Genomic DNA, 27876 nt, shown 5'->3' with positions numbered 1-27876 from the left:
AATGGTAAAGTAAATCATTTTTGCTCCCTCTGTAGGGAATAGAAGGGCACCAGCACCAGCCCGAGTTTAACCCTTTCTCCGCAGGTTAATAAAGGAAAGCAAGCCTCCTCAGGGAGGACTCTTTATCTCCTGGTCTTTCTAATGTAATGTTGAATATGTGTAAAAAGTAGCCATGATGTGCAGTTGTAATAAAGCCTCCCTGGGTCAGAGAAGTCTATCTGGCACAGGAAAAGGATAATGATATAACATGTTTTTCTCCTACAGGAAATAGAGTTGTGTGTGTGATAAATATGATAAATCGATATTCAGGGTACATGCTTTTGTGAAGATCCGGCCAATCTCACAGAAACATCTGCCTAGGTTCCCCAAAAGTACAATGCGGTTTGCGCAAAATTGGCATGGGGCACCAAATGGAAATATGCAAGGGAGTGCGCTCCCCCAAGTGCCTGTATGTTTGCAAGTGAAACTAGCATGTGTGTCTGTATGAATGCTTTCCCAAGGTACCTGGGAAAGTAAGAGGAAATTATTTCCATGTGCTCGTAGAATAAATATAAAGTTAATTTTACTGCGCAGTAAAAATCTCTTTAGTAAATGGTAGTATATTTGTAAACCTAGATTCTGCCTTTTGTAAATATGTGAAAAATGAATAATGAAGGGGAGAGCCCCGTGTGCTCTGCCCCTCCCCCCCACAGCTCCCAGCCCCTCTTCATTCGGTTTTATAGCTATTATTACTGTGTTGGAGAAACATGAAGGTGAAAGTATGTTGACATGGTGTGAGGAGAAAAAAAAAGAAAAAAGAAAAAAAGGTGTTTAGCATATAATAAATAAAAGGATGGCTAATGCTTTGGGACTGCAGCCCATAAGCAGCGGCCAAAAAGGATTGTATTGTTATAAGAAGGTCAGTGAAGAGTTTTGAAGTGTACATGAATAAGATGGTCTCGAGAGTGGTAACTAAAAATAAGGTGGGGCTGCAATCCTAAATGATGCAGCAGCTGAATGAGTTCATCCAACATGGTAATAATCTGTAATCCAAGCAATAGGATTCCCCCCCCCATTTTTATCTTTTTGTTCCTCCAAAATGTTAGGGTTGTTTCAGGAAAACAGCAACCTGGGCTCTCTAGCCCCCTGAAGCAACCCCCAAGCTCTCATTCTAGTTGCACATTTTGGTTCTTGCCTGTCATGGCAGATCCCATTAATGCAGCTCAATGTACATCGTGCACTCTGCACGTGCACAGAGATACAGTCCCTTTTGGTAACCCTTTAGTTCTCACCCTTGATCCTTCCTCAGGAGGAAGCTCTCATGCTTGCTTGCAACTTAAGCTCTGTAAGAACCTTGTGATTTGCTCAGTTTTAGCAAACTCACACCAGGACCTCACTAAACGTAAAACCCAGGTGCTCTATTTTTAAAAGATGGATTTTTGCTTTAATTTGGTAAACAGTTTGGAATTTGATTTTTGTGTGGATAACCCCTGAGTATCAAGACTCACCAAAATCTCATTAGGAACAGGGAAAGCCCCATTGCTCTCCCTCCCCTCGCTCTTTAGACAAACTGGAACCCACCCCGGCTTCCAAAGTGCACTCTGCATATGCCCAGTGGTGCCACACAGCCTTCTGGCATGGGGTGCACCGCATGGAAACAATCCTTTCCTCCTCATGTATTCAGAGGAAAGGAGGAGGGGAGAAGATATCCAATCTACTTTTATCTTTGAACCACTGCTATTTTTGAATTTGGAACTCTTTAAAGGAAAGAAATATAATCAATTTTTTTAATGTTGAAGTCGAGTTGAAGTTTTTACTTGATTTGAAGTTTTGAATTTGGACCTTTTTTTGAAGAGAGAAATATCAGATTTTGAGCTGGGTTCATTTTCTTTTGAATTTATTTTTGAAAATCTTGAAAAAGTCCTGATTTTTGTTTGTTTCAACCTAGCTTCTTCATTCCCTGGCATGCTAACAAGGCTATCAGGGATATGAAGGGGGGGTTGGAGAAGCAAACCGCCACTGGAAGGGTCTCTTCCTTCCCCTCTTGTGATCTTGTAATACAATTACCTGGCATTCATTAACAGTCTTGTTTCCTGATCCATGCCAACCAACCAGGAGAACAGGGAAGAAGAGTAACCCCCCACCAATTCTGTTCTGTTTACAATGTTCAACTTTCTCTCCTTTAAGAAACCTCAATGCTTTATGCATACTACAATGTGTACTGTCTTTGATTATTAATGGCAGCCTGCATAAGGCTGCTCCCTGATCTAACTTGCTCAAACGCCACTTGTCTCTATCATATGAATACCTGCCTGCTTTGTAAGAACTTAATAAACAACCAGGTACTCCCTCCCCTTGGGAAACAAGGGGAAGAGGAACAAAAAGTCTTAATGCTCTATTTTAGCCTTGCAACTCTGCTCTCAGCAATCAATGCTAGTTATATACATGCCTGCTAGCCTTTTTTTGCTAGATTTCTCCCTGCAAGGACCCTTCTACCAGAAGAGCTGACTGCATTCAGCTCTCTCCGCCTCAGTGTTTTTGTTTGATTGTTTACCTTGCCTTAAGGTGCAATGCAAATGCAAAGCACCCCCCCAAGCCATCAATGTGTCTAAGTAATATTGTTAAGTATGCAAGCCTCTACTCCCGGGCACCTGCAACTACTGCTGGAACTCCCTGCTGTATGCTCCTTTGTTCCTCTATGCCACCTCCAGGCAGGAGACTCCTGGTCAGCAACAATCCTGCTGCAAGCCAGCCTGCTGGCAAGGTGCCCCAAAGGTCGCCAAAGGAGGGAGGGTAGTCAACAATGGGCTTGCGAGAATGCACAGGGAAGGGAACAACTAAGAAATCTTTCCTTGCTGACAGGGCATAATTAGAAACTGGATTTCTGCTTTAAAAATAAGTGCATCACCCTCCAGTATAGCCAGGGTTGCATTCAAGTCTGTGCAACCCTAGTATCTATGCACTAAGGTAACTGGTTCAAGTGGGACCCCGCACTGATATTTATATCCAGGGCTCCCCTTTTGCCAACCTCCTGGTCAGACCCGAACATCCCCAAAGAAGATATCTGACAACTGATCCAGCCGCTGCTGCTTCAGGGGCTCTCGCCAAAGAAGGAGAGGGGTGATTTCATATGTGTATTCTTCAATGTGTACAATACAGGCTGCAAGGGCCAGCCCCTTGGAGCCATGATGTCCTGTATGTTTAAGTCTATGAACTCCCCCATATGTTTTATACTATTGTGATCTAACCATCAGAACAAAGTAGTTCCTCCAGCCTAAACCACTGGAAGGTGAAGCCAATTAAGCATCAGATCCTGGTAACACAAGCCTGCTTAACTGTGCTGATTATTTTTCTGGGGTGCTGGGTGAAACGGCAGCTCAGCAAGCTGGAAATTGTAAATCGCACCACCCAACTAGCATATAAGCCGCTCTAAAAGAAAGGGAGGAGGGGAGGAGATGGAACCCTCCATTTCTCCACTCCCTCTCTCTCTCTCTCTCTCTCTCTCTCTCTTCTCTCTCTCTCTGGCTCGTCTAGCAATTTTATTATTATTATTGTGGCAAGTAAAAGTGTGTGACACAGATATGCCACTCAAATGGAAAAGGTGATGAATTAAGTTTTAAAGGTTTTAATTTTGCAAAGGTGTAAATATGAATGATTGTAATGCCTAGTGCTAAGTGCAGAGGCCTCCCCACCTCCGGAGGTCTGCCAAGATCAAAGCATGCTGTGCGCGCACACCTAGATGAATGTCATATTGTTGTTTGCATCATGTGAATGTTATGAATTTTAGTCCTCACCAGGGAAGGTGAGACAGCCCCCCCCCAAAGAAAGAACCCCCAGCATCGCAAAGCCCCCATAAGTGAAAAGGACGGAACACTCCCCCTTCCATCAATTCAAGATCTATTCTTTAACATTTAGAGTGGGGTTGTTATTGGCCAAACCCCGGGCACAAAAATTGAAAAGGTTTTTCTCTAAAGTTGGCTCCGCTAGTGGCGTGTCATCACACCCACCGTAAAGGCGGGAACCTCCGTGCAACTACCGATTTCAGGCTGTTGAAGGAGAGACACACCAATTGCTGGAGCAGAAGAAAAACCCTGGGGAAAACCAATAAAACCTTACAACGGTGGGGTGTGCAAACACTCGGGCCATCCTGGTTTTGGACGGCCCACCCACCAATGCAGGAGAGCCTCCACTACCACCGCATGGTCTCCTAAAGACACCCATCCTGAGATCACAGGGGCCCCCTCCTCCCGAAAAACAAGTATACCCACGAAAGGCCAACATTTCCCTTAGTCTAGAGAACCTGTTGCTATCCCTTTAACGGACAGCACCTTGGCTGAATAGCTGTCTGAACACCAGGAGCAGTCAGTTACCCATCAAGCCCCTGGACTCAAAAATTTGCATAAGCCGGACCCTTTGGTGCAGACTGAGTCTGCGCAGTTTTAGCATGAAGTCCCCTCGCCCCCTCCCCTTGGAGCATACCAAGTCAAGTATAGGAAATGTTATTGTATATGCTGCTTTGTTTAGTTAGAATTCTATCTTTTACCAGTATAGGAGAGGTCTCCCCCCGAGAAGGCGATTCCGGCTCCTGTAGAATCGCCCTGTTGGGAAGAGACCTCAAGGTCCTGGTTACATAGTTAGCCCGCTCAGTGGGCTGACTATCCAAAACCAGAATGATCCGCGTGCAATCCAGAAGGCCCACCTGGGCCTAGTGGTAAAGGACCGCATTTACTGGTGGGTGTGGGGACATGCCACCAGGGAAAATTAGCTTAGAGCTAATGGATTGCGTCTCGGTCTAACTTGGTCCCCTAGCCCCGGTTACCTTCTGCAGACTGTGTCCAGCTAAACCTCTCATCTAGTATTTTTCTCATATGTATAAGAATAGGAAACCAGGAAAGGCCTTACAGACACCTGGATATAGAAATGTTATTGCAAAGGTTTTATTAGGAAATGTGTAAATGTATTGTGTACCATAATACCCTGCGCCTTATGCAAAATGCCTCTCCTCCCCCAAAATCGCCTCCAACGTGATATCAAGCGAAGGTCCGCAGCTCGAAAGGCCGCGAGACTAGGAATGATTGACACCTTTCCCTTACGGAGAAATCCGAGAAAGGCCGGCCTTTGCCGATAGGACCGCATCCGGGCTCTTTCCCCCATCTGTTAAGTCTGTTCTTTGACCTTCATAGGCGGGGCTACCCCTTTTCGGCTTGCCCCTTTGGAAAAATTGGCTGGGAACAGTCAGGAATTTGATGGCAGTTTCACTATGGTACTCGCGGGAGTGGAGCTGTCTGGTCTGGCCTTTGCCTTGGAGACCCATGCCGGTTATTGTCGGGCCGGTTTTGGACCACCAGCCCACGGCCAGCGCTGGGCCGGCTCAGTAAAGAGTAGAGGCTAGAAAGTCCTCCGGGTCCACGACAGCAGTAGACGCACCCAACATGGCGACCAACTCAAATTTGCAAAATAGCCCGCCCTGAGAAAGTCAAAGACAGACCTAATCCCCCGCACGTGCCCCTACAGGTCTCCAAACGGAGTACCCAATGTGTAGTCGTGCTAGGGGCCCCCACAGGTGCCCCTACCCAACATGCCAGTATGCCCGCCATTTGCATACGACCGCCCCTCCAACCCTAAGGCTCTAGTTATGCATATATGTTTTAATGCGTGTGTTGTGTATATATTTTGTTTGATCTATCTTTTACCAAGAGTATTGAGGCCCTTCCCGAGGAAGCGATTCCGGCCTGACCAAATGGAGTCGCTTCGTTGGTCAGAGCCTCGACGGTTCGCCCGGCGGGATCATCCGGCCCGAAACCAGAATGGCGCGAGTGTAAGCCAGCAAGGTCACCTTTGGTGACCCGCCAGATAGGCGCCACCCCCGAGAGGTACCATAGTGAAGACCGCGCAAGCGCGAGTCTTCATGATTGATGGATGGCTATGGAAGGCGAGGGCATCCACTACAATAGATCAACCCTAAAAGGATATAGTGGGCACAAAACCAGTGCGCAGAAAGGGTCCCAGACCACTTGACCCCTTGATGACAGGATGAGGTGCCAGAGTGAAATGGTATAGTAATCTTATTGTGCCCCTAGCATGGCCCTAGATCTAACCAGAATGCCTTGCAAGGCTGTATGTAAATCACCCCACGCCCCCTTAGTCAGGCCATCCCATACCTACCCTCGAGACAGGCGAGGCCCCGAAGAGTGCTACCGAAGAAGCACGAAGATAGCCGAGCCCAGCCGATTGCCAACGGAAGAGGCAAAGAAGATCTTTTTTTTTTAATTAGCTCCCCCCCTCTCTTTACCATGGGGAGGAGCGAACTGGAAACCATTGTGTTTACGTGTACCTTCACCCTTCTACTAGGAGGGGAACGAGATTTTCCAGATCCTAAAACGAATGCTTGTAAACCAGCGGTATGTCTTTCTATCTTTGTCTATCTGTAACTTTAAAAAGGGTACAAAGTTTTTCCTTTTTACATCCGGCAGTTTTGCCTAAGGTTTTTTCTTTGTATCCTATGTATACTGTTATGACTCAATGTATATGTTTTCAGTTTGTTAGTTTAGCAATGTAAGCTTGAGTTTAGAAAACAATGTTTTATTTTGTACTGTAAGATGAACCGGATGCTTTGATACATACAATGCATCCGCCCTGAAATATGCTTGCAAATTTAACAATGCACACTTCTTGAGAGGTTGTCCAACTTCACTAGGCGGCCCCGTTTTTAATCTAAGGTTTTAGTATAGGACAAATGGTTCCCAAACCTCCATTGGCCAATGCAACCCGACCCCGGTGTCTCCAATCAAGACTTCAATCAACACGTGTTAGGTGTGCCGCCATTTCAGACGTTGTCTTCAGGCGGCAAGGAGGGGAATTGATAGCATACGAGCCTGCCTACATCTCCAGGACTGGACCTGGCAACCCGGTATGCAAGCGCACAGACTGCTTTCTAGCCGCACGCCTGCCTCAAACGCTACTGGGCAGTCGCAGCGCGGCTCATTTGAAACTGACACAGCCGCTCTTGCCAGCCCGGGCAACCAGCTACTAGGAACCAGATGCAAAGGGCTGTCTCTTGTGAACCTGAGAGGAGCCATGTTCCTGTACATCTCTGTTTTAGAAGCAGCCATTTCGCAGAGAGCTGACAGCCACGTACCCAATGCGAGCTGCTCCCCCCTCCCAACTTCCTCCGTTGCTCAATGAGTCGTTAGCAGTAATCCTGATATCCAGATGAGTCATCCCTCCTGTCCAGCTGCAGAGACCCCAGGACATTTGCACAGATCGCACCTATTGTTCCGGAATGTAAATCCCATCAGCAGAAAGATTCTTGACCATCTCGGGTTGTGAAAGCCATTGGAATTATAATAGATTTCCAAATTCTCACTACCCTGCCCCGGTAGACACAGCTTAATCCTTTTGTCCACCTTTTTGCCACCTGGGAACCTGGGAGGGGTCAAACCCCTCTTCCCGCCCCCAGAAAACAGTATAATTAGGATACCCCTGGCCCATTCATAACACCTTAGGTCTTTCCTGGCACCTTTGCCGTTACTCTGTTGGTTTGGTCTGCGCAGCCTTACCACGCTCCCTCCCGCCTTGCTGGTCAAGCCCACGGGAACCCCTACCCCCATCTCGGTCTTCCTTTTCAATCTGTTTATAGTCTGCGTGAGTTGGACAACACCTCATCTAGATAAGGTAAATATATTGGGTCTACGATATCCTGCCAAATTGGCAAATTTCCCTGTACTACTGCCTTTAATTTACTAGCTTCTTGTGTGCTTGTGATGCACCATTTGAATGCCTGAATACATAAACACTGTTTAATTTGGAACTCCTAGTCTCTGTCTTTATTCAAACGTCTCATTAAACGGATTCTGGTATAGTTGAGTGCGAGATCGCTATAAAAATACATAGTTGCCGATTGCTCAGCTAATTTCCCATATAAAGGAGCAATTCGGCTAACATTGTGAAAAGGTCTTAAGAGCCACTGAAGAGGTCTCGAGTGGAACCGAGCCCAGGGTACCACTGCAATGCATGAAATCATGAGGCCTAAGAGCTTTGCTAATCTCATTAGACGTACTGACTTTGACCTGATCACGGAGGATGCTAGCGTGATAATTTTGGAAATTCGCTCCGGGGGTAAGGAAAGAGAATTTTTCTGAGAATCTATCCGAACCCCCAGATGTACCAAGGAGCGAGAAGGGGTTAGGGAACTCTTTTTGAAATTGATTATATAGCCATGTTCCTGAAGGACATGTACTACTGTTGTAGTATGCTGGATGGATTGTTCCCTGGATTGAGCGCAGATCAGGATGTCGTCCAGGTACGGATGTACCTGGATCCCTTCCTGTCTGAGAGCTGCCATGACAGTCACGAGGATCTTCGTAAAGACTCTCGGGGCGGAAGACAGGCCGAAGGGAAGCGCCCTGAACTGAAAATGATGTGGACCAATTGCAAATCGGAGGAAACGTTTGTGTCGTGGGTGGATGGGCACATGTAGATAGGCCTCGGATAAGTCCACCGCCGTCATAAATGTATTGGGGCGTAGTGACTCCACGATGGAGCGTAAGGTTTCCATCCTGAAATGCTTTTTTGTCATTCTCTTGTTTACATACTTGAGGTCCAGGATGGCCCTCCAGTCCCCATTTTTCTTTGGGACGGTGAAAAATATGGAGTAAACCCCCTGGTGTATTTCGTGGATGGGAACCTGTTCTATGGCCTTGATGTTTTGCAGATGTTGAATGGCCCTGAATGTTCTGGTGCGCTTTTCCCTCTTGAGGGATGTGGGGGAAAGGATGAATCTGTCGCGTGGTTGGCAGGTGAACTCCAATAGGTACCCTTCTGAAATGATTCTGGAGACCCAGTTGTCCGGGTTGGAGGCTAACCATCTGGGCAGAAACAATTGTAGCCTCCCTCCTATCCCTGTGAGGTGGGCGTCACTGGGTATTGGATTTGGTGAACTTGTCCCCCTTGTCATTGTATCCATGGCTTCTGGTGTTGTTTTGAGGTCTTTGGAACCTACCGCCCCTTCGAAAGGGCCGGGAGGTATTCCAGGATCCTCTCTTGTAATCAGTCCTATACTTGGAAGAGGGTCGAAAGGAACGAAAGGACTGGGTGTAACTAAATGACCTCTGTTCCTTGCGAAGTTGTTTGGGCATGACATGTTTTTTGTCTTTGGTTTCGACAAGAATTCTGTCTAATTTTCCCCCAAACAATCTGTCTCCTTGTATGGGGTAAGCCATAAGGGTAGTTTTGGCCCTGAAGTCTGCTGGCCAGGCTCTGAGCCACAGGCCTCTTCTTAAGGCCGTGGTGGAAGCCATGGATCGAGCTGTGAATGAGATTGAATCCAATGAAGCGTCGGCCATTAGACTGACCGCGCTTAAAACCCTCTCCAAGCCTCCAATAATCCTGTGGTTTTCCTCAGGAACTAACTGAATCAGTTTTTTGGTCCACAAATATGATGCCCTAGCGAAGATGGACATAGTTGCATTGGCCTGGATTGTAAGTGCCGAGGCTTCATGTGCCTTTCTAGCCAGAGAGTCAGATTTTCTGTCTAGCTGGTCACGTAGGGTGCCCACTCCATCTTCTGGAACCAAACCAGGATTTTGAAGATCTGCCACTGGGGCATCTACAAGGGGCACTTTAAGCATGGACATGGCATGTGGTGCCAAGGCATACAGTTTTTTAATAGTAGGAGGCACTTGTTTGCTAGCTGAAGGATTGTCCCACTCATCACTGACTGCTCTAGTAAAGAGATCCGGAAAAGGAACCAAATTGTTGGAGGCTTTCTTTCTTGGAAAACACTCCTTGACCCCCTGTTTTAGTTTGGATTTAGGTTCCTCAGAGGAATCAGACTCCTCATTTAACTCTAAGGCCAGAATAGCTTTAGATAACAAACTCTGATAATCCTCCCCATTAAACAATCTAGTTGGTTGATCATCTGACTGAGAAGACTCGTCTCCTGAGTCAAATTCTCCTTCCTCTCTCTCTTGATCTGAATCTAAGGAGGTGGAGGTATCCAAATGATAAGTCTGAGTATCCAATGTCTTAGATTTCAGTGCAGCCTTTGTTGGCCACTGAGAAGAAGTAGAAGCCTGGGGTTGAACTATAGTTGGAGCCATGGCCTGATTCAGGGCAGGCTCCCCATCCCTGGTACTCTGGGAATGAGAATGCGAGGTAGAGGGAGATCCCATGGTCCCCGTCCCTGTGGGCCCCGTCCATGGAAAGGGGGGGGAATTCTAAGTTGGAAAGCTTGGAAAGCTTGCCACTGTCTCTGAAGCGCATAGTTCACTAAGTCATCTGCCTCCTGCTGGGAGAAAACGCGCTGTCCCGCCAATTCAGAAGGGGGGGGAAGTACGTTACCAACTCCAGGCCTGGAGACATCAGGTGTAGAAGCCGGGAGGGCATTGGTAGCTGCGCTCGCGGAGGTTGCAGAGTAGGCGGGAGCTTTCTTCCCGGCTCTCTTGTGTCCAGTCGCTCTAGGGCCGCGCCTCTTTCTCCCCGCTCCGTTTTTAACAGTCGCGGTTTTTCGCGCCTTTTTTGGTGAGGGGAGCCGCGTCTCTCTCTCCGCGCTCCCCTGCTCAATTTCCACTGCGCTCTCCCCTAAGGGCTCGCTATTGCGGCCGTTGGGGTACTCGGGGTCGTGGCGGGTCGCCTGGACTAAACCTAGTCGGTAGTCCTCTACCGACAATAAATCGTCCTCCCGGGTCGTAATGGCGTCCGCCATCTTGGATCGTCCCGGGTCTAATCAAAGTCCCTCACAAGAAAAGGTTTTACAGACCAGGAGGGGTTGGGGGGGATTAGATTGGGAGAAAATAAAGTTGGAAGAAGAGATAGTGAAAGGAAGAAAGACTAACAACAATAAAGGTACTAAACTCTTCCTACTCTAGCTGAAGCACGGAGCTGTGCCAAGATCCTGCTTCCCCGTCCAGAAGGCAGGAGGAAACTGGGCTTCTGTAGGCTATTTTCCCGCCAGGAAGACAGGAAGTTCGATTTTAGTCCTGCCTTCCCCGGATGGAACAAGGAAAATAACCCACTGCTCAAGACGCCTGAAGCCTCAGTGGAGAAAGACACCAGTAGAGATATAGACAAACCTCCTTGAGGAGGGAGTAACAAAGCTTTGGTGCCTGGATGAAGAAGGCCCTTTCTTGCATCATCACCTAGTCTCAGATGGCAGGGGCAACTGAAGCAGAGCTGCCAAAGATGACCAGAATATACAGGTAGGTTCATGTGGGAGAAGGCATTCCTTAAGGTATGTTAGTCTCAGGCTGTACAGGCCTTTAAAGGTCAACACCAGCACCTTGGATTGAGCCCGGAAGCAAACTGGAAGCCAGCGTAGATGGAACAGGACTGGAGTGATATGGTCCCTATGACCCCTCCAATCAATACTTTGGCTGCTGCATTCTGTACCAACTGTAGCTTACGGACAGTCTTCAAGGGCAGTCCCAAATACAGCACATTGCAGTAATCAAATCTAAATGTTACTAGGGTACGCACCACATTGGCAAGATCTTTTCTGCCCGGGAAGGTATGCAGCTGGCTCACCAGCCAAAGCTGGTGAAAGGCACCCCTGGCCACCGCTGCCACCTGTTTACCCAACAGGAGGTCAGGGTCCAGGAGCACCCCCAACCTGCTCCTTTAGGGGGAGTGCAACCCCACCCACAAAAGGGGATAACCCATTTTTACAAGAAAGTCTTGAAAATGTGCTGAAATGTCCAAAAACATTCATATTTATGCCTTGTGTAGTTTCATGAAAATAAAACACGAATTTTGTTTATAAGGAACTCTCTCTCTCTCTCTCTAACATACACACCAAATTTTACAATTTCCAGGCTCAGGATCAATTCAAGGGACAGCCTTTGGAAAAATCAAGGACTGAAGGAAGGGGGGAACACATCTCTAACCATGCAACTCTGCAAAAGGAGAATGTGTCAACACTGTCATGGGTATAACACGCCTCATAAAATTCACAGAATGCAATAGCTGTGTCGCTCCTGCTTTTGGTCAAGCTTTTAAGGCTAAGTAGAAAGCCAATGAAGTAAGGGCTTCATCAAAGAATTCACAGCATATGCGCTCTCACTACTTTAGCTACAGTCCTTGGCCAGCTCGAAACATATCCATTGCCCTATTGCACGATTAACGCAGACAACAACAGCTAAGCATGAACACAGTGACAAACGGGCCCAGTGTTGTCAAGCTCTGAGCACCAGGTCTGAGGTTTCACAGCAGTGAAAAAATATATATTCTTATCACAGTTGAAGCAATGTTCCTTCTGGACTGTTGCTATAGTGATCAAGGGCCCACTATAGAAAGAAACGAAATAAATGATTTGAGCAAGATGCAGCATTGCTAGGCAGGTGGATTTTGGAGATCCGTGGCAAAGCGATTATTGATTTACTGAAGACAGGACCCTCTTATTAGTGGTCAACTCTTATGGGTTTTTCTCTCAGGTAAGTGCTTGGCTGAGTGCAGGACCCAGAGCAGAGCCACACGATGTTCTCGAGACAATGAATACTTCAGATGAAGATGTGCAAGGGATGTTAACAGAACTTAACAGGAGCCTTGCTTCATCAGACCAATGGTCAAGACTTCCCCCCCCCCAGAATGTCTGAGAGTCAAGAGCTGATCCAGAGACAATGGCCCTGAAGGCATGGACCCTGGTGGTGTCATTGAGAGCAACTGGAACAAGATTGTGGACAGCTTTGATGACCGATGGTCCATCTAGCATCCTGTTTCCCACAGTGGCCAACCAGGTGTCCCAGAAGGTCCACAAAAGCAGCACCAAGGCCATTGCCTAGCTATCTAGTACGCTTTTATTCCAACCTTCCACCAAGCAGCTCCCGAGTGGCATACACAGTTTTATCTTCTTCATTTTAACCACGCAACAAAAACAAGAGAATGTGCCGGCTCAAGGTTACCTAGCAAGATTCACAGCAGAGTGGGAACTTGAAGCCACGCCATCCTAGTCCAGCACCGTAACTACTACATCACACTTCTTCCCTTATTGTTCCCCACAGCAACCAGCGTTCAGAGAGATACTGCCTTGGAAATATGGAAGGCCCATCCAGCCATCCTGGAGCTGTCCCCCGTGAATGCTTCTAATTCCCTTTAAAAGCACACTAAACTAGCGGTTATCACTACATGCCGTGGTGGCAAGTTCCACCAGGGAATGACGGTTTGCATGAAGAAGTACCCTCTTTTGTCTAGTTAACATGAATCGTTCTTCAGCCAAAACGAAGGCTGCAATCAAGGTTTCTCCATTTTTAAATATTAAGATAATACAGCAAACACAAGTATTCAGCTGGCCACTTCACTCAGCTATCTTCTTACCAGTAAATGAGAGGGGGCAATGGGGGGTGGGGAGAGAGTCATCGTGGTGTAGTGGTTAAGATGTCGGACTAGGATCTGGAAAACCCAGGTTCGAATCCCCACTCGGCCATGGAAACTTGCTGGGTGATCTTGGGCCAGTCACACACACTCAGCCTCAACCCTGGCAAGTATCTGGATGGGAAACCTCCAAGGAATACCAGGGGTGTGACGCGAAGGCAGGCAATGGCAAACCACCTCTGACCTTCTCTTGCCTTAAAAGCTCTACAGGGTCGTCATAAGCCAGCTGTGACTTGATGGTAAAAAATATATATATGGGGGCAACAAAAGAGACATGGGTTGGCCTTTGGGCTACATGTTCTGCAGGCCTGTAAAATGGTCTGGTGGCACTCCCCAAGAACAAAATCACTGGTAAATTGAAGCCCTAAATCCCACTCGGGAATCTCAGAACTTAGCACTCACTCGCCGGATGCTAAAGTTTTAGTTATGGAACTGCCGTCAAGTCGCAACCAACCTATGGTGAACCCAACATGGGGCTTTCAAAGCACGTCAGAAACAGAAGAGGTTACCATTGCCTTCCTTGGCGGTCTCTCAGCCAAGTTCTAACCCTGCTTAGCTTCCTAGATCTGATAAGATCGGGCTATACCATGCCGCCTTCCCTCCCTGCGACAAACACTCAAAAGTCCAGTTTTGCGACATCCTTAGCCCTCCAGCAATCTCATACTAGAACATTCTTCGTTTGACAACTGCAGCACTGAGTGACAACCTGGGTGGGTGAATGAACCTCTGTGTGTGTGTGTGTGTGTGTGTGTGAAGTGCCGTCAAGTCGCTTCCGACTCATGGCGACCCGATGAATGAAAGTCCTCCAAAATGTCCTATCTTTGACAGCCTTGTTCAGATCTTGCAAACTGAAGGCTGTGGCTTCCTTTATTGAGTCAATCCATCTCTTGTTGAGTCTTCCTCTTTTCCTGCTGCCCTCAACTTTTCCTAGCATGACTGTCTACCACACATGAACCTCTACCACAGATCAAAGGCCCCCCCAGAGAAAAATTCCATATCTCACCCCAAGCATAACATTTTCCACAGGAATTTATTTATCATACCTTGCCTTTCTCCCCAACGGGGACCCAAAGCAACTCACGTCATTCTCCTCGCTTCCGTTTTATCCTCACAACAACCCTGTGACGTAAATGAGGCTGAGGGTGTGTGGGACTGGCCCAAGGTCCCCCAGCAAGCTCCCATGGCAGAGTGGGGATTTGAACCTGGACATCCCAGATCCTAGCCTAGCGCGCTAACCATTACACCATGCTGACTACACAACCAGCAGCAGCACAGAAAGCCTGTCATTCCTTATTCTAAAGCAGTGGTTCCCAAACGTTTCGGGCCACTGCCCCCTTGGTTCCACAATCTCAACCCCAGCGCCCCCTACCCTATCCAACAACACAGCTGAAGGGGCCCATCTCTAGCACCCCTCTGCTGCCCCCTTGCCTCTTAGTGCCCCCCTAGGTAATCCCACCGCCCCCCAGGGGGTGGTACTGCCCACTTTGGGAACCACAGTTTTAAAGGCCTGTGGCAAAAGAGGACAGGCAGCACAGCTCAGGAGCAGCCTTCTTGGGGGAAATTTTAGCTAACAATCCTGTTTAATTATATACTTGTAGTTCATTGCAACGCCACTGTCTTGGATTCTGAGTGCTTTTCACATTAAAAGAAAAAAAATCAATAGAAACATTCAAGTCCTCATAGACATCTGAGAGACTAATTTATTACTTGCCCACCCCCACCCCCCAATATCTCTAGAGCACCTATCACTGGCAATCTGGCTACACGGGGTTTTTTAAACACTTTACTCTGGCTATGAAAGCCGGACAAATGGCAGATGGTTAGCTTTCAGCTTAGAGAAGCACAAACTAGATCCGATCAATCATGGCACATAAGGCTGCAAAAAGGGAAAACCGATTCTCTCCCCCATCCCCCAATCACTGTTGGCACCCACAAAAAAACTCTATTGCAAAGAAGGGACGCAAAAGATCTCCCCCCCACCCCCGTTAGGAAAGCCCAGCTTAAACCACTCTACAGTCACCATAATTAACGAGAGCAAAGCTTAGATAGCAACATTAAATTAGGATGCTTAAAGGATCCTCTAGCAGGGTTTTTACAAGAGGATTACAGCTAATCAATTTGCCATCCAGCTGTGCAAACATCTGTCTCTAAGGCTGATAAATTGGTTGCTAAAGATTTATCCAAAAGATCAGTGGTGTTTAAAAAAAAAAAAAACTTTGCCGATTCCACAGGAATGGCCACGTTAGTCTGCTGCACAAGAATACAGCCGACAGTCTTGTGCTCCCTGAAAGGCTAAGGTTTATCGTGGGATGTACGCTTAGACCCCCGCCCCCACCTCCTCACACACAAAAAGGTAGAGAGAAAGTTATTATACACAGTAAGGTCACGAAGTTTAAAAATGTACACATTTTGAGTTTGCGTAGAAAGTGTCACGCACGCTGTTACATGTCGTGGCATTTTGGGCTCACTGCTTACAGCTTTTCTCCTTCTGCATCTTTTCATGAGTGCCTTTACATATGCACCCGCCAATTGAAGGCAATGCTTCATGCCTCTGATTAAGTGGGCTGTAGCCCACGAAAGCTGATAACCACAATAAAATGCTTAACTTCCAGGTGTCACAAGATTCTATGTTGCTTGTGACTTGCAGATTGACCTCTACCTCACGGGGAAACAAAGAAGTGGAAGAATCATTACTATCTTAGCTGCTCTGTCTGTATGGCAATAAATTCCAGTATCCTAGCTCTCTTGCAGCATACAGTACATCTTTAAAGCAACACAAAGAGAGATTTTATTTATTTGGTTCGTCTCGAATGCCTTTGAAATGTGGTGTTACGGAGTGTTACGGATACCCTGGACCACCAAAAAAACAAATAAGTGGGTTTTAGATTAAATCAAGCTTGAACAGTCACTAGAGGCTAAAATGACTACACTGAGGCTATCATACTGTGGTCACATTATGAGAAGACAAGAGTCACTGAAAAAGACAGTCATGCTAGGAAAGGTTGAGGGCAGCAGGAAAAGAGGAAGACCCAACATGAGATGGATTGACTCTATAAAGGAAGCCACGGGCCTCAGTTTGTAAGATGATAAGGCGTTTTGGAGGACACTGATTCATAGGGTCACCATGAGTCGGAAGCGACTTGACGGCACTTGACACACACATAACCCTGCCACTGGTGACTGAAGGAAACCTCCATGTACTGAAGGCAATAAACCTCTGAATACCAGTGCAGCAACATCAGGGGAAGGCATCAGCTTCTATGCCTTTTTGTTGGGCCTCCAGAGGAACTGGTTGGCCACTGTGTGAGACAGGATGCTGGACTGGATGGACCACTGGTCTGATCCAGCAGGGTTCTTCTTATGCTCTTATGACTAGCCCAGGGTCACCTATCAAGTTTCCGCCACAGCATGGGGATTCAAACCTGAATTTCCCAGATCCTAGTCCAACAGTCTAACCATGGCTCTACACTGGCTCAGCACATTCAAGTTTAGATTTGTATCATATTATAGATCTGTATTGTATGAAATATTACACTTTTATACACTCAATAAAATATGCCTGGGCAACCCCAACAAGCTATGAGGCACACTGAGGATTTCATCTTTGCCAAGTCAAGAAAAGTTACTGGCCACAATAAGTTTTTGCTTGATATTTTCATACCCACAATACTCCTTCATGATACGTTTATGCCATAAATGGATTCACAATATTTATTTAGAAAATTTTTATGCCACCTCTGCCAGGAACTTGCCTGAGGCGGTTTACATAATAAAAATTATAAAAACAAAACATTAAAAGATATCCAACATCTGCTTCATTGTCCTTTACAACAAAGCTGGCAGGAAAGTGAGCGGGATGTGTGTGTGTGTGTGGAAGAACAAGTAAAATCCTTCCATTTACACATCCTTCTTTGCCTTGTTACCTAGGGGCAATTATTCTTTGCCACAGATAACCAGGCAAAGAACTATTTTTCTAGACTATAGGCACTGGAATTTGGAGTCGAATCCCTTAGGGGAAGGTTTTTTTTTTTTTTAACTGTACATTTTTTTTAAAACTGCATTTTCCTCCTTTACTCCCTTATAGAAAGCGCGGCTGCAATTTAAATAAAAATCCCACAAAGTGAAACTTGCCATCAAGATTAGGAAAATCAGAGTCGAAAATATCAGCTCTCTTGGCAGAGAAGAAGAGATCCAAAACAAAAACCCGATTTGTATGTCTTTTATTTATTTATTTTTCAAACTTGAGAAAAACAGGAAATCTGGTTTCCAGGGCTAAAGGGAGAACTGGAATAGGTGTAGTGTCAGGTGATCAAGACTGGCATCCTTCATTGGCCCAAAAGATGTTTATAATAATAAAAGAATAGTTGTTCCTGGATTGGCAAGAGGCCAAACCTGGGTTTTTTGTTTTTTTTTTAATGACAGTTGGGGGAAAAGAACAGATAAGTTTGCTCATTGTGTCCAACCGAACTTAATCCCAATTTAAATGTGCCCAGGATTTCAGTCTGAGCCTGATTTGAAGTTTACAGATACACTAGCATTGAGCATTCACGGCTCACATATTAAGTCGAGAAGGTATCTGGAGAGGGAGTGATACAGAACTCAGCACGAGGCAGAGCTCTGTGCAGCTCAAGAGCCTATAATCCTTCTTTCACCCTTGGCCCAATAAAACAGTCATCTTACCCAATGAATGCGTATTTGCCCGAATCGACATACCAATGACTTTACTGAAAGCAGATCGGAAAGCAGCCACTATTTTGACATCCCAAAGGCTTTATAAGGGTAACCAGATCCGAAACAGAGGTGGCAGTGGGGGCACACACTTAACAAAGACAGGTGGGAAGAGGCAGATCAGAAAAATCTTTGTGCCCATACTTTGCAAGTCTGGGAGCCCGGATTCAAAATGAATGCATGCACTGCTCGGTTTAAGAAGGCCTCTGGCATGCAAACAGGGATTCGCCTCCATCCCAAACAGATCCTAATTTAAACAAAAAAAAATAAAATTAAATAAATCCTCCCTCTGTTTAGCCTTGTACTGCCTGGGAATCCTATTATCTGCCATTTCCCCCTGCATTGTTGAAAATCACACACACACACACACACTTACTGGCTCCTTCGATTTTGTCCGAGCCTCTGCTCCAGATGATCTGCCTGGTCTCCAGCTTCACCTGGAAGGTCTTCCTCTCCGGCCTCTGGGATTTCTTGGAGTAAAACAAAGTCATCACCGTGCCCACCTCGAGGCTCCTGCAGAGGTGGACCCCCTCGGCCTCGCTCTGCAGGCAGGGGCCATTGGAGAACACCGACGCCATGGCTCTCCCCCTCCCCCCCTCTCCCAGCAAAGAAAACTTTGCAAACAAAAGGAGGAGGGCGCCTTGGACACCCGAGCTGGGAGGCAGGGGAGCGAGTCCTGGGTGTTTTTTTGGGGGGGGGGGAAGGGGGAGGATTTTTTTTTTTAACTCCACATCCTCCCCCACCCGCCCCAGATCTGCACGGAGAGGCGGCGAACAATTCTCCCCATAGGATCTCCTCCGGAGGGGAGGCGGGATGCCCAAATGCACCGGGGCTTAGACGCAAAGGCTCCGGAGGGAAAGGCCGGCCCGGTCCGTCGCTCGCGCTGGTCCAGCCGTCCACTTTGCAGCGCAGAGAAGCAGCAGAGAAGCGCCTCGGTCGTGCACCATTTTTTTTTTAAAAAAATATATATATATATATTATATATTGCAATATATATATATATATATATTGCTCCTTCCCCCTCCCTCCCCCTTTCGCCTTCCTGAGCCTAAAGCGAAACCAAGCAGCAAAGAAAAGGCATGGGAGAAGACGATAATAATGGTGACTCCGGCAAGGACGCCCCCCGCCCCGGTTTTGCTGGGTGCTCCCAGGGTCGGCGGGGGCCGAAGGAGCGGCTCCTCCGCCCGGCCTCTTCCTCCCAGCCCCCCCCCCCCCGCGCGCTCAACGCCGCCTCTTCTGGGCAGGCAGATCCCGCTCCGGATCGATCAGACGGGCTGATACAAGATCTCCCGGGAGTTCAGCTGGAAGAAAAAGGAGGGGGGCGAGCAAAAAAAAAAAAAAGGGGGGGGGGATCCGGTAATCCGAGTCGGTTGCAAGGCTCTCTTTTGTGCCACGGTCGCAGCAACCGGGTTGGGTTTTGTGTGTGTGTGTGTGTGTGTTGGATTTTGGTTTCCACATTGCAACATGTGCAGGGGGGGGGAGGAGTTGGGGGGGGGAAACTCGCGATCGTCCCCCCCCCCGCCCCAAAGAGAGCAAGGGGGGTGGGAATCTGCAAGCAACAATCCCCGGAGCAAAAGCAAAGGTGCAAAGAGCGCCCGGAGGCTGTTCCCTGCCAGCTCCCCCCCCCCCGCCGCCGCCTCGCATTAAAACAAAGCAGCGAGCAAGAAGCGGGGAGGTGGAGGGAAGAGCGGCTGGCCTCTTAAAGAGATACCGGCCCTGATTCCAACCCTGGCCTAAAACCGTCTTCTCTCTTAGTAGAAAAGAGCAAGAGTCCAGGAGCAACTTAAAGACTAACAAGAATATTTTCTGGTAGGGTGTGAGCTTTCGCGAGCCACAGCTCCCTTCTTCAGATACAGCTAGAATGTGAATCCATCTGTCTTGAAGTAGAGGAGAGTGAATTCAGACAAGCATTCGTATGTAAATGTGAACAGTGTGTCAATGTGAATAGCAGGCGTGATGGGATTCGGTGTGGCATGCAGAAGAGGCTGTGATGTCCAGGGGAGAGATGGGTGTGGAGAAATCAGCATTGGTCATAAACCATGAACGCAAGGTCTTTATTCAGCCCAGGGAAATGCATTGACTTTAGTTTGAATATCAACTGTAATTCAGCAGTTTCTCTAAATTCACTCTCCTCTACTTAAAGACAGATGGATTCACATTCTAAGCTGTATCTGAAGAAGTGAGCTGCGGCTCACGAAAGCTCATACCCGGCCAGAAAATATTCTTGCTAGTCTTTAAGGTGCTACTGGACTCTTGCTCTTTTCTACTACTGTATCTAAAGAAGTGAGCTGTGGTTCACGAAAGCTCATACCCGGCCAGAAAATATTCTTGCTAGTCTTTAAGGTGCTACTGGACTCTTGCTCTTTTCTACTATCTGAAGAAGTGAGCTGTGGCTCACGAAAGCTCATACCCTGCCAGAAAATATTTTTGTTAGTCTTGAAGGTGCTACTGGACTCTTGCTCTTTTCTACTACTGTATCTGAAGAAGTGAGCTGCGGCTCACGAAAGCGCATACCCTGCCAGAAAATATTTTTGTTAGTCTTGAAGGTGCTACTGGACTCTTGCCCTTTTCTACTACTGCAGACAGACTAACACGGCGACCCTCTGTGAACCGTCTTCTCTCAGATTGCGACGCCATCCAGGGTTGTGTGTACACACGTGACAGTGCGCGGGAAAAGGAAGCGGGGCAAGGTGGGATCGAGGGGGAGGTGGCCATCCCCCCCCCCCCCGACGTAAGGCTGCAATCTTGGGGCGCGGGCGAGGGGGCTCTTCCTCTAGAGTAAGCGCAATTTAAAAACTCAGGTCTGCCCTTCCAACTTGGGAAAGCATGTTTAGAACCGCGCTGCCGTCCCAGACACTTTTTATCCGGTCAAAAAAAAGGGGGCCATGTGTTTTAGCACACTGGACAGGAGAAGAGTCCTTACTGTGAATCAGGCCCGGGTAGTCCCATCGGAATCCTGTTTCCTCCAGTGTGCCACCAAGAAGTCCAGGAGCAGGACGGGGTGCATTGGTGAGAGGTAGGGTTGCCAACCTCCAGGTCGAGCAAAACAGAAGCAGCACGGTGGCCAAGAAATAGAACTAGAAATGTAATGACAATCCAACATAGGAGTCATACACATATAGCAGCAGACATGCTAGTGAGCACAATCCTATAAAACCCAGCTGTGCCAATATATAAGTCCTAAACAAAACCAATTGATGTAAAATGAGCATGCTAGCTAGCATGCCAAAAGGACAGTGCGATGGGTAAGGCCGGCTTCTGAATCCCTTTGGAGCCACCAAGCTTCCTTCATCAGTTGCTTTGAAGAGTGAAATTGACACACGTCGTGTCAGCATGTTTAGCACTCAAGGCCACAAGCCAATTCAACAGAGGTACTTCTAGTAACTTTTCTGCCAGTTGCTCATTCGGAATGTCTTCTCTTTCCACATCAGTTCCCCTGGAGAAAATGGCCACTTTGGCAATTGGACTCTATGGCATTGAAGCCCCTCACCAAACCCCGCCCTCCTCAGGCTCCACCCCCAAAACCTCCAGGTATTTCCCAACCCGGAGCTGGCAACCCAAGTTAGCGGGCCAGACTAGGGTTTGGGAGATCCACGTTTGAGACCCACAAAGGAAGAGTCCTTGCTGTGAATCAGGCCCAGATACTTCCATCAGAATCCTGTCTTCTTCAATGTGCCACCAGATGTTCCCAAGAAGCCGAGGAGCGGGACATGAAGACATTGTGGTGTATTGGTTAGAGGGCCAGACGAGGGTTTGGGAGACCCACATTCGAGTCCTCACTCTGCCATGGATGCTTGCTGCATGCCCATGCTCCAGTCACTCTCAGCCTAAACTGAGCTGTTGTGAGGCTAAAATGGAAGAGGTGAGGGGGAACCCGTATACCGCCACCCTGAACTCCTCTTCTTGAATAAAGGCCGCAATAAAAATACACGACATATATAAATAATAAATAAATCACACAAGCATTGTAAGCTGCAGGGAAGTTGAAATGCGCTTGTAAACCAACCTTCCCGAGTAGCCCTCAATCGATGCACAAACCCAACACAGGTGCATTTAAAAGTGCCAAAGCTTTTCAAATCTCAGCAGTGGCATACAAACGCCTTTCAAACTGCCTTTCCGTTTTTCAAACATGCACACCAACAGTGGGAAAGGTGCTGAAAAGGATTTTAAGGGGTATGCGGATTTGGTCACTCCGCCATTTTGTCCTCACAACTCTGAGAGGTAGCTTAGACGTATGTAAGCTGTGAACCACCCTGAGTCTTCTGCTGAGCAGAGGGTGCGGGTTATTAATTGAATAAATTAATAAATAAATACTAAAAGAAAGATTGCCCCTGACCTGGATAGCCCCAGGCTAGCCTAATCTCATCAGATCTCAGAAGCTACGCAGGGTCAGCCCTGGTAAGTATTTGGATGGCAGACCACCGAGGAATACAAGAGTCGCAATGCAAACCACCACCGAATGTCTCTTGCCTTGAAAACCCCACCAGGTGTCACCATAAGTCAGATGTGACTTGACCATGAAACAAAACAAAACAAAAAACCACCCTTGAATTGTGCCATACGTCATCTGTGCCTTGATGGCACACACACACACACACAGAGAAAGGTTGCCTGGCCCAAGGGCACTCTGTGAAGTTTATAGCCCATTGGGCTTCCTCAGTCCTAGAAAGAAACTCTAACTACTAAACCACGTTAGCTCTCAGCTCCCAGCTTCTATTTCATCCCAGTGCCAGTAAACACAGTGGTTAGAGTATCGGACTAGGATCTGGGAGACCTAAGCTCCAATTCCCATTGTGCCATGGAAGCTTGCTGGGTGACCCTAGGGCCAGTCATTGGGGTCTAACAGCTCTGGGTTGGGACATTCCTGGAGATTTGGGGGTGGAGCCTGGGGAGGTCAGCGTTTGGGGTGGGGAAGGACCTCAACAGGATATAATGCCATGCAGTCCACCCTCCAAAGCAGCCGTTTCCTCCATGGGAACTGATCGGTGTTGTCTAGAGATGGCGTGTCATTCTGGGAGATCTCCAGGCCCCACCTGGAGCTTGGCAACCCTACCAGTCACACATACTCTCAGCCTAACCTTCCTCCCAGGGACTAAGTGAGGTGCCTAGGTGGCGAGCCACACCTACCCCTAGCAGCTACGACATAGAGCGGCTGTTGCTCAGAGGGTCTGGTTCAGCCAACCCAGCAATCTAGACTGGTCTCTGCCTGACAACTTTCCCAGCATCCGCAGGAACTCACACTGCAGCAAACTATCTCATTCAAGCACCACCTCTTTGTAGCAAGGATGTCGTCTGTGGTTTCTTTGGTTGCCATCTTTCTGTTCTGCTTCTGTATGGCTTGTGGGCTGTAATAACGATTGACTGACTTCTTTCAAAATCTTTTTTTTTTAAAACCCTGGTTGTCTCTTACTTAAGTTGAGGATAAAAAGGAGGAGGAGGAGAATGATGGAAACCACTTTGGGTCCCCGTTAGGGAGAACGGTGGGGTGTAAATAAAGTAAATAAAACACTTAATCCAAGAAGATCCTCAGGGAGAAATATGAGGAAAACAATTTCCTTTTCCCCATTGCATCTGAAGAAGTAAGCGCTAACAAAAGCTCATGCTGGAATAAATATTGTTAGTTTTTAAGGTGCCATGGGACATCTGTTTTGTTTAGCAGTGATTCATGTCTAACAGTACTTCAAGAGCTGATTTTAGAGATGATTGAAATGGTCATTATAAATCTCTAAAAACAGGGGTGATCGCTTAAATGGAGTGGGTGCAGAGAATAGTGACGAGGCTGATCAAGGGCCTGGAGACCAAGCCCTACGAGGAAAGGCTGAGGGACTTGGGAATGTTTTGTCTGGGGAAGAGGAGGTTGAGGGGGGGGACGACACATGATTGCTCTCTTTTTGAAGAGCTGTTACTTAGAGGAGGGCAGGGAGCTGTTCCTGTCGGCAGAAGAGGACAGGACTCGCAATAATGGATTTAAATTCCGGGCAGAAAGGTGTGTGTGTGTGTTAAGTGCCGTCAAGTCGCTTCCGACTCATGGCGACCCTATGAATGAAAGTCCTCCAAAATGTCCTATCTTTGCCAGCCTTGCTCAGATCTTGCAAATTGAGGGCTGTGGCTTCCTTTATTGAGTCCGTCCATCTCTTGTTGGGTCTTCCTCTTTTCCTGCTGCCCTCAACTTTTCTAGCATGACTGTCTTTTCCAGTGACTCTTGTCGTCTCATGACATGACCAAAATACTCAGTTTAGTCATTTTAGCTTCTAGGGTCAGTTCAGGCTTGATTTGATTCTATAACCCACTGATTTGTTTGGGCAGAAAGGTACCAGCTGGATATTAGGATTTTTTTTTTACATTAAGCGTTGTTCAACAGTGGAATCAGCTACCTAGGGAGGTGGTGATCTCCCCCTCACTGGCAGCCTTTAAGCCAGGGGTGGGGAACCTTTTTCCTGCCAAGGGCCATTTGCACATTTATGACATCATTCAGGGGCCATACCAGGTGTAGATCTCCCGGTGGGGGGGGGGGAAGAGGCTAGGGTTGCCAGGTCTCCAGCCACCACCTGGAGGTTGGCAACCCCAGGGGAGGCCAAAAAGAGAAGGCCTGCCCCCACTACCCCTCCCAGGCAGAAGGGCAGCCAGCAGTGGGCCCGAGCAAACGAGGTGCCAGGGGGGCGCAGCCCACAGTTGATCTGCAAGGGAGGAATGAAAACAGAGAAAGAGGAGGAGGGAGGGAGAAAGGGAGAAAGGGAGAAAGAAATGGAGAGAGAGGGATAAAGAAAGAATAGGACGAAGGGAGACAAAGAAAGAGACAGAAAAAGAGGGAGAAAGAGAGGGAGAGAAAGGAGAAAGAGTGACAGAAAAAGAGGAAGAGAGAAAAGCCTTCCCCCCCCCACACACACACCCGTGCACGCTGGCCCCGCGCGACCGGGCCCCAGCCTCCCCTGCCCACACACACACACACACACACGGCGGCGCACAGAGCCCCGCGTGACCGGGACCAGTCTCCATGCCCTCTCCTCCCCAGAGTCCAAAAAAGGGCCCCCCTGAAGCCCGATCGGCTCCTGCATGCATGCTCTGCCACCGGGATCCACCAGCCTCTTTCCCCCTCCCTCTCGCTGCTCAACAGCCGACAGTCGGCGAGAGGAGGTCCAAAAAAAAAAAGGGCGCCGCACCACCGCTGTAAGCCGTGGCCCCAGGAACACTCTCTGGGAGGGCCACCCTGCGCCCCGCCTCTGCAGCAGTGCCCCGGAGCTCCCGAGGGCCACAAAAAATGTCCTCGGGGGCCGCATACGGCCCCCGGGCCTGAGGTTCCCCACCCCTGCTTTAAGCAGAGGCTGGACAAGCACTTGTCAGGGATGCTCTAGGCCAGGGGTGTCGAACTCATTTGTTACGAGGGCCGGATATGACCTAAAAGTCACTTGGTCAGGCCGGGATGTGCCTCGCCAGTCCAGATTGGGAGCAGGGGGAGGGTGACTGCCTCAGCTGATGAGCCCTCAGCATTCATGTGCAAGTATTAACATATATGCGCCATAGAGGCAGGAAGTTTCTATTCTCTGATCCCTGGAAAAGGAATGGAATTATTACATGTTAAACATTCAAACCCTGACTGGTATTGAAATGAACCAGTGTTGTGGTGGTGAGAATGTCGGACTAGAATCTGGGAAACCCAGGTTCGAATCCCCATTCTGCCGTGGAAGCTCGCTGGGTGACCTTGGGACAGTCACACTCTCTCAGCCTAGCTTATCTCACAGGGTTGTTGTGAGGATAAAATGGAGGAGAGGAGAATGACGTAAGCTGCTTGGTGTTCCCGCTGGGGAGAAAGGCAGGGTATAAATGAATTAAATAAAATGTGGGTTTTTGTGGGGGGTTTTTTTCTTTCAAAAATTGAAAAGTCAGAATATCTGGAGAACATTTGGCATCACCATTTGTTGTGGAGAAGTGGGAGCAGACTTAGTCTGAGCCACGGACATGCCTTACATTCCATGAAAGTGTGAATTCCTTTTATATCATGAGGCTGTATACTCTGAGTCGTAGAATCATAGAGTTGGAAGGGCCACCAGGGTCATCTAGTCCAACCCCCCTACACAATGCAGGAAATTCACAACTACCTCCCCCTACACACACCAGTGATCCCCTACTCCATGCCCAGAATATGGCAAAAAAAATAAAATAAAATAAACCCTCCAGGATCCCTGGCCAATCTGGCCTGGAGGAACATTGCTTCCTGACCCCAAAGTGGTGATCAGCACTACTCTGGGCATGCAAGAAACGGCCATGAGAGCCAAACACTGATGCAAACCTTCCTGCCCTCCCTCTCATGATCTGCCTACAGTCATAGAATCAGCATTGCTGACAGATGGCCATCTAGCCTCTGTCTAAAATCCTCCAGGGAAGGGGAGCTTACCACCTCCCGAGGAAGCCTGTTCCACTGAGGAACCGCTCTGTTAGAAATAAGGGATATCTCATTACTCTAGATGGAGCCTCCTACATGTGTCTAAGAGAGATGTGCCTAAGAGACACAGCTGCCTCAGGTGGAAGAATAAGATGCAGTTTAAAATTTGGCAAGTTTTGCACAATTGTTCAGAACGTGCCATTCCCTTGTTACTAATACTAAAAATGCACCAGCACACAAGATGCTCAAACCTCTTTCAGCACATGGAGGACAGTGCGTCCAAGGTTTCATATGTGTTGTTCATATGTGCTTGCATAAATTGTGCAGCAGCCTTAGATATGCTGTTGCCCCATAGGCATATATTTAAGTGACAGATGTTGCTCTATACAGATTCCTGCAGTGACATACTGTGGCTCATGGGATATCCCCAATGTGCATGCACATGTGGTTCTTTCTTGCGCAACTGTTGTTCTCTCTCCTGCTGCCGCAGGAGAATCATGAGTGGATGAGTTGGCATACTGTGTGCGCTTGTATGTGTGTGTGTGTGTGTCTATGAGGGTGGGGATCAGAATGAAGGCATCCGTATTTGTCACTCTAGAGCTGATTTGAGATTTTCCCCGATCCCAAATTATTTCAACATGTTCTGTTTATATAATTGGCTTTGCAAAATGTAAGAGTCTTCTGTGCCGTGTTCCTCAGGCCCTGGTTTCTGATGACGATCTCTACAGAGAAACCCTCTAACTTCAGTGCTTAAGCGGCACGGTTTCCTGTGTAGCTAGATCATATCTTGCCAGCAAAGTGCCTCACTTAAATGCAGCCCTCTTGCAGGTGAGAAACTTCATCCTGTTACATGTTTGAAACAAGTGCTTCTCAAGGGCCTAACTACACATTATGTTTCCCTTGGGTACATCCTGAGGTTGGGCCTAGGGTTGCCAGGTCCATCTTTGCCACTGGCTGAAGGTTTATGGGGCGGAGCCTGAGGAGGGCGGGGTTCAGGGAGAGGAGGGACTTCCACGCCATAGAGTCCAATTGCCAAAGCGGCCATTTTCTCCAGGTGAACTGATCTCTATTGGCTGGAGATCACAACAATAGCAGGAAATCTCCAGCTAGTACCTGGAGGTTGGCAAACTTACATCTGCTCTGAGAAAAAAAATCTCCAAGATCTCCTACGTCTCAAGCCATTGCCATCTAGGATGCTCAAGCACATCTGGAATTTATTCTTTTATAGTTCTCTGCTATTGTTGCTTTTGTTATTAGCATTGTTTTTGTATGGTGGTTTTAATGTGATTTTGTATGGTTAGCTCTAGGGTTGTAAATACAGGATACAATTTTAGATACGTGATTGGGGACGATTAAGCAATGAGGTTATGAAAAGTGCATACTGCTCTCGTTTCCAGGCTCCCAGGGGAACCACCACTTGATAA

At 47.8% G+C, this 27876-nt stretch overlaps 1 protein-coding gene across 1 annotated transcript in view; it reads right to left on the bottom strand.

The window, feature by feature from the left end:
* The window catches only part of PLCG1 (phospholipase C gamma 1), a 121710-nt gene extending 103056 nt beyond the window's left edge, over nucleotides 1-18654 (bottom strand). The window contains exon 1 of the mRNA XM_056844390.1: nucleotides 18449-18654. Coding sequence (XP_056700368.1) covers nucleotides 18449-18650 — 202 coding nt within the window. The 5' untranslated portion in view covers nucleotides 18651-18654. The remainder of the gene's footprint in view (nucleotides 1-18448) is intronic.
* Nucleotides 18655-27876: the final 9222 nt, after the last annotated feature.

Source organism: Euleptes europaea, chromosome 2 (genome assembly GCF_029931775.1).
Source record: "Euleptes europaea isolate rEulEur1 chromosome 2, rEulEur1.hap1, whole genome shotgun sequence".
Classification (NCBI taxonomy): Eukaryota; Metazoa; Chordata; class Lepidosauria; order Squamata; family Sphaerodactylidae; genus Euleptes; species Euleptes europaea.
This window is presented reverse-complemented; position numbering and strand designations above follow the sequence as displayed.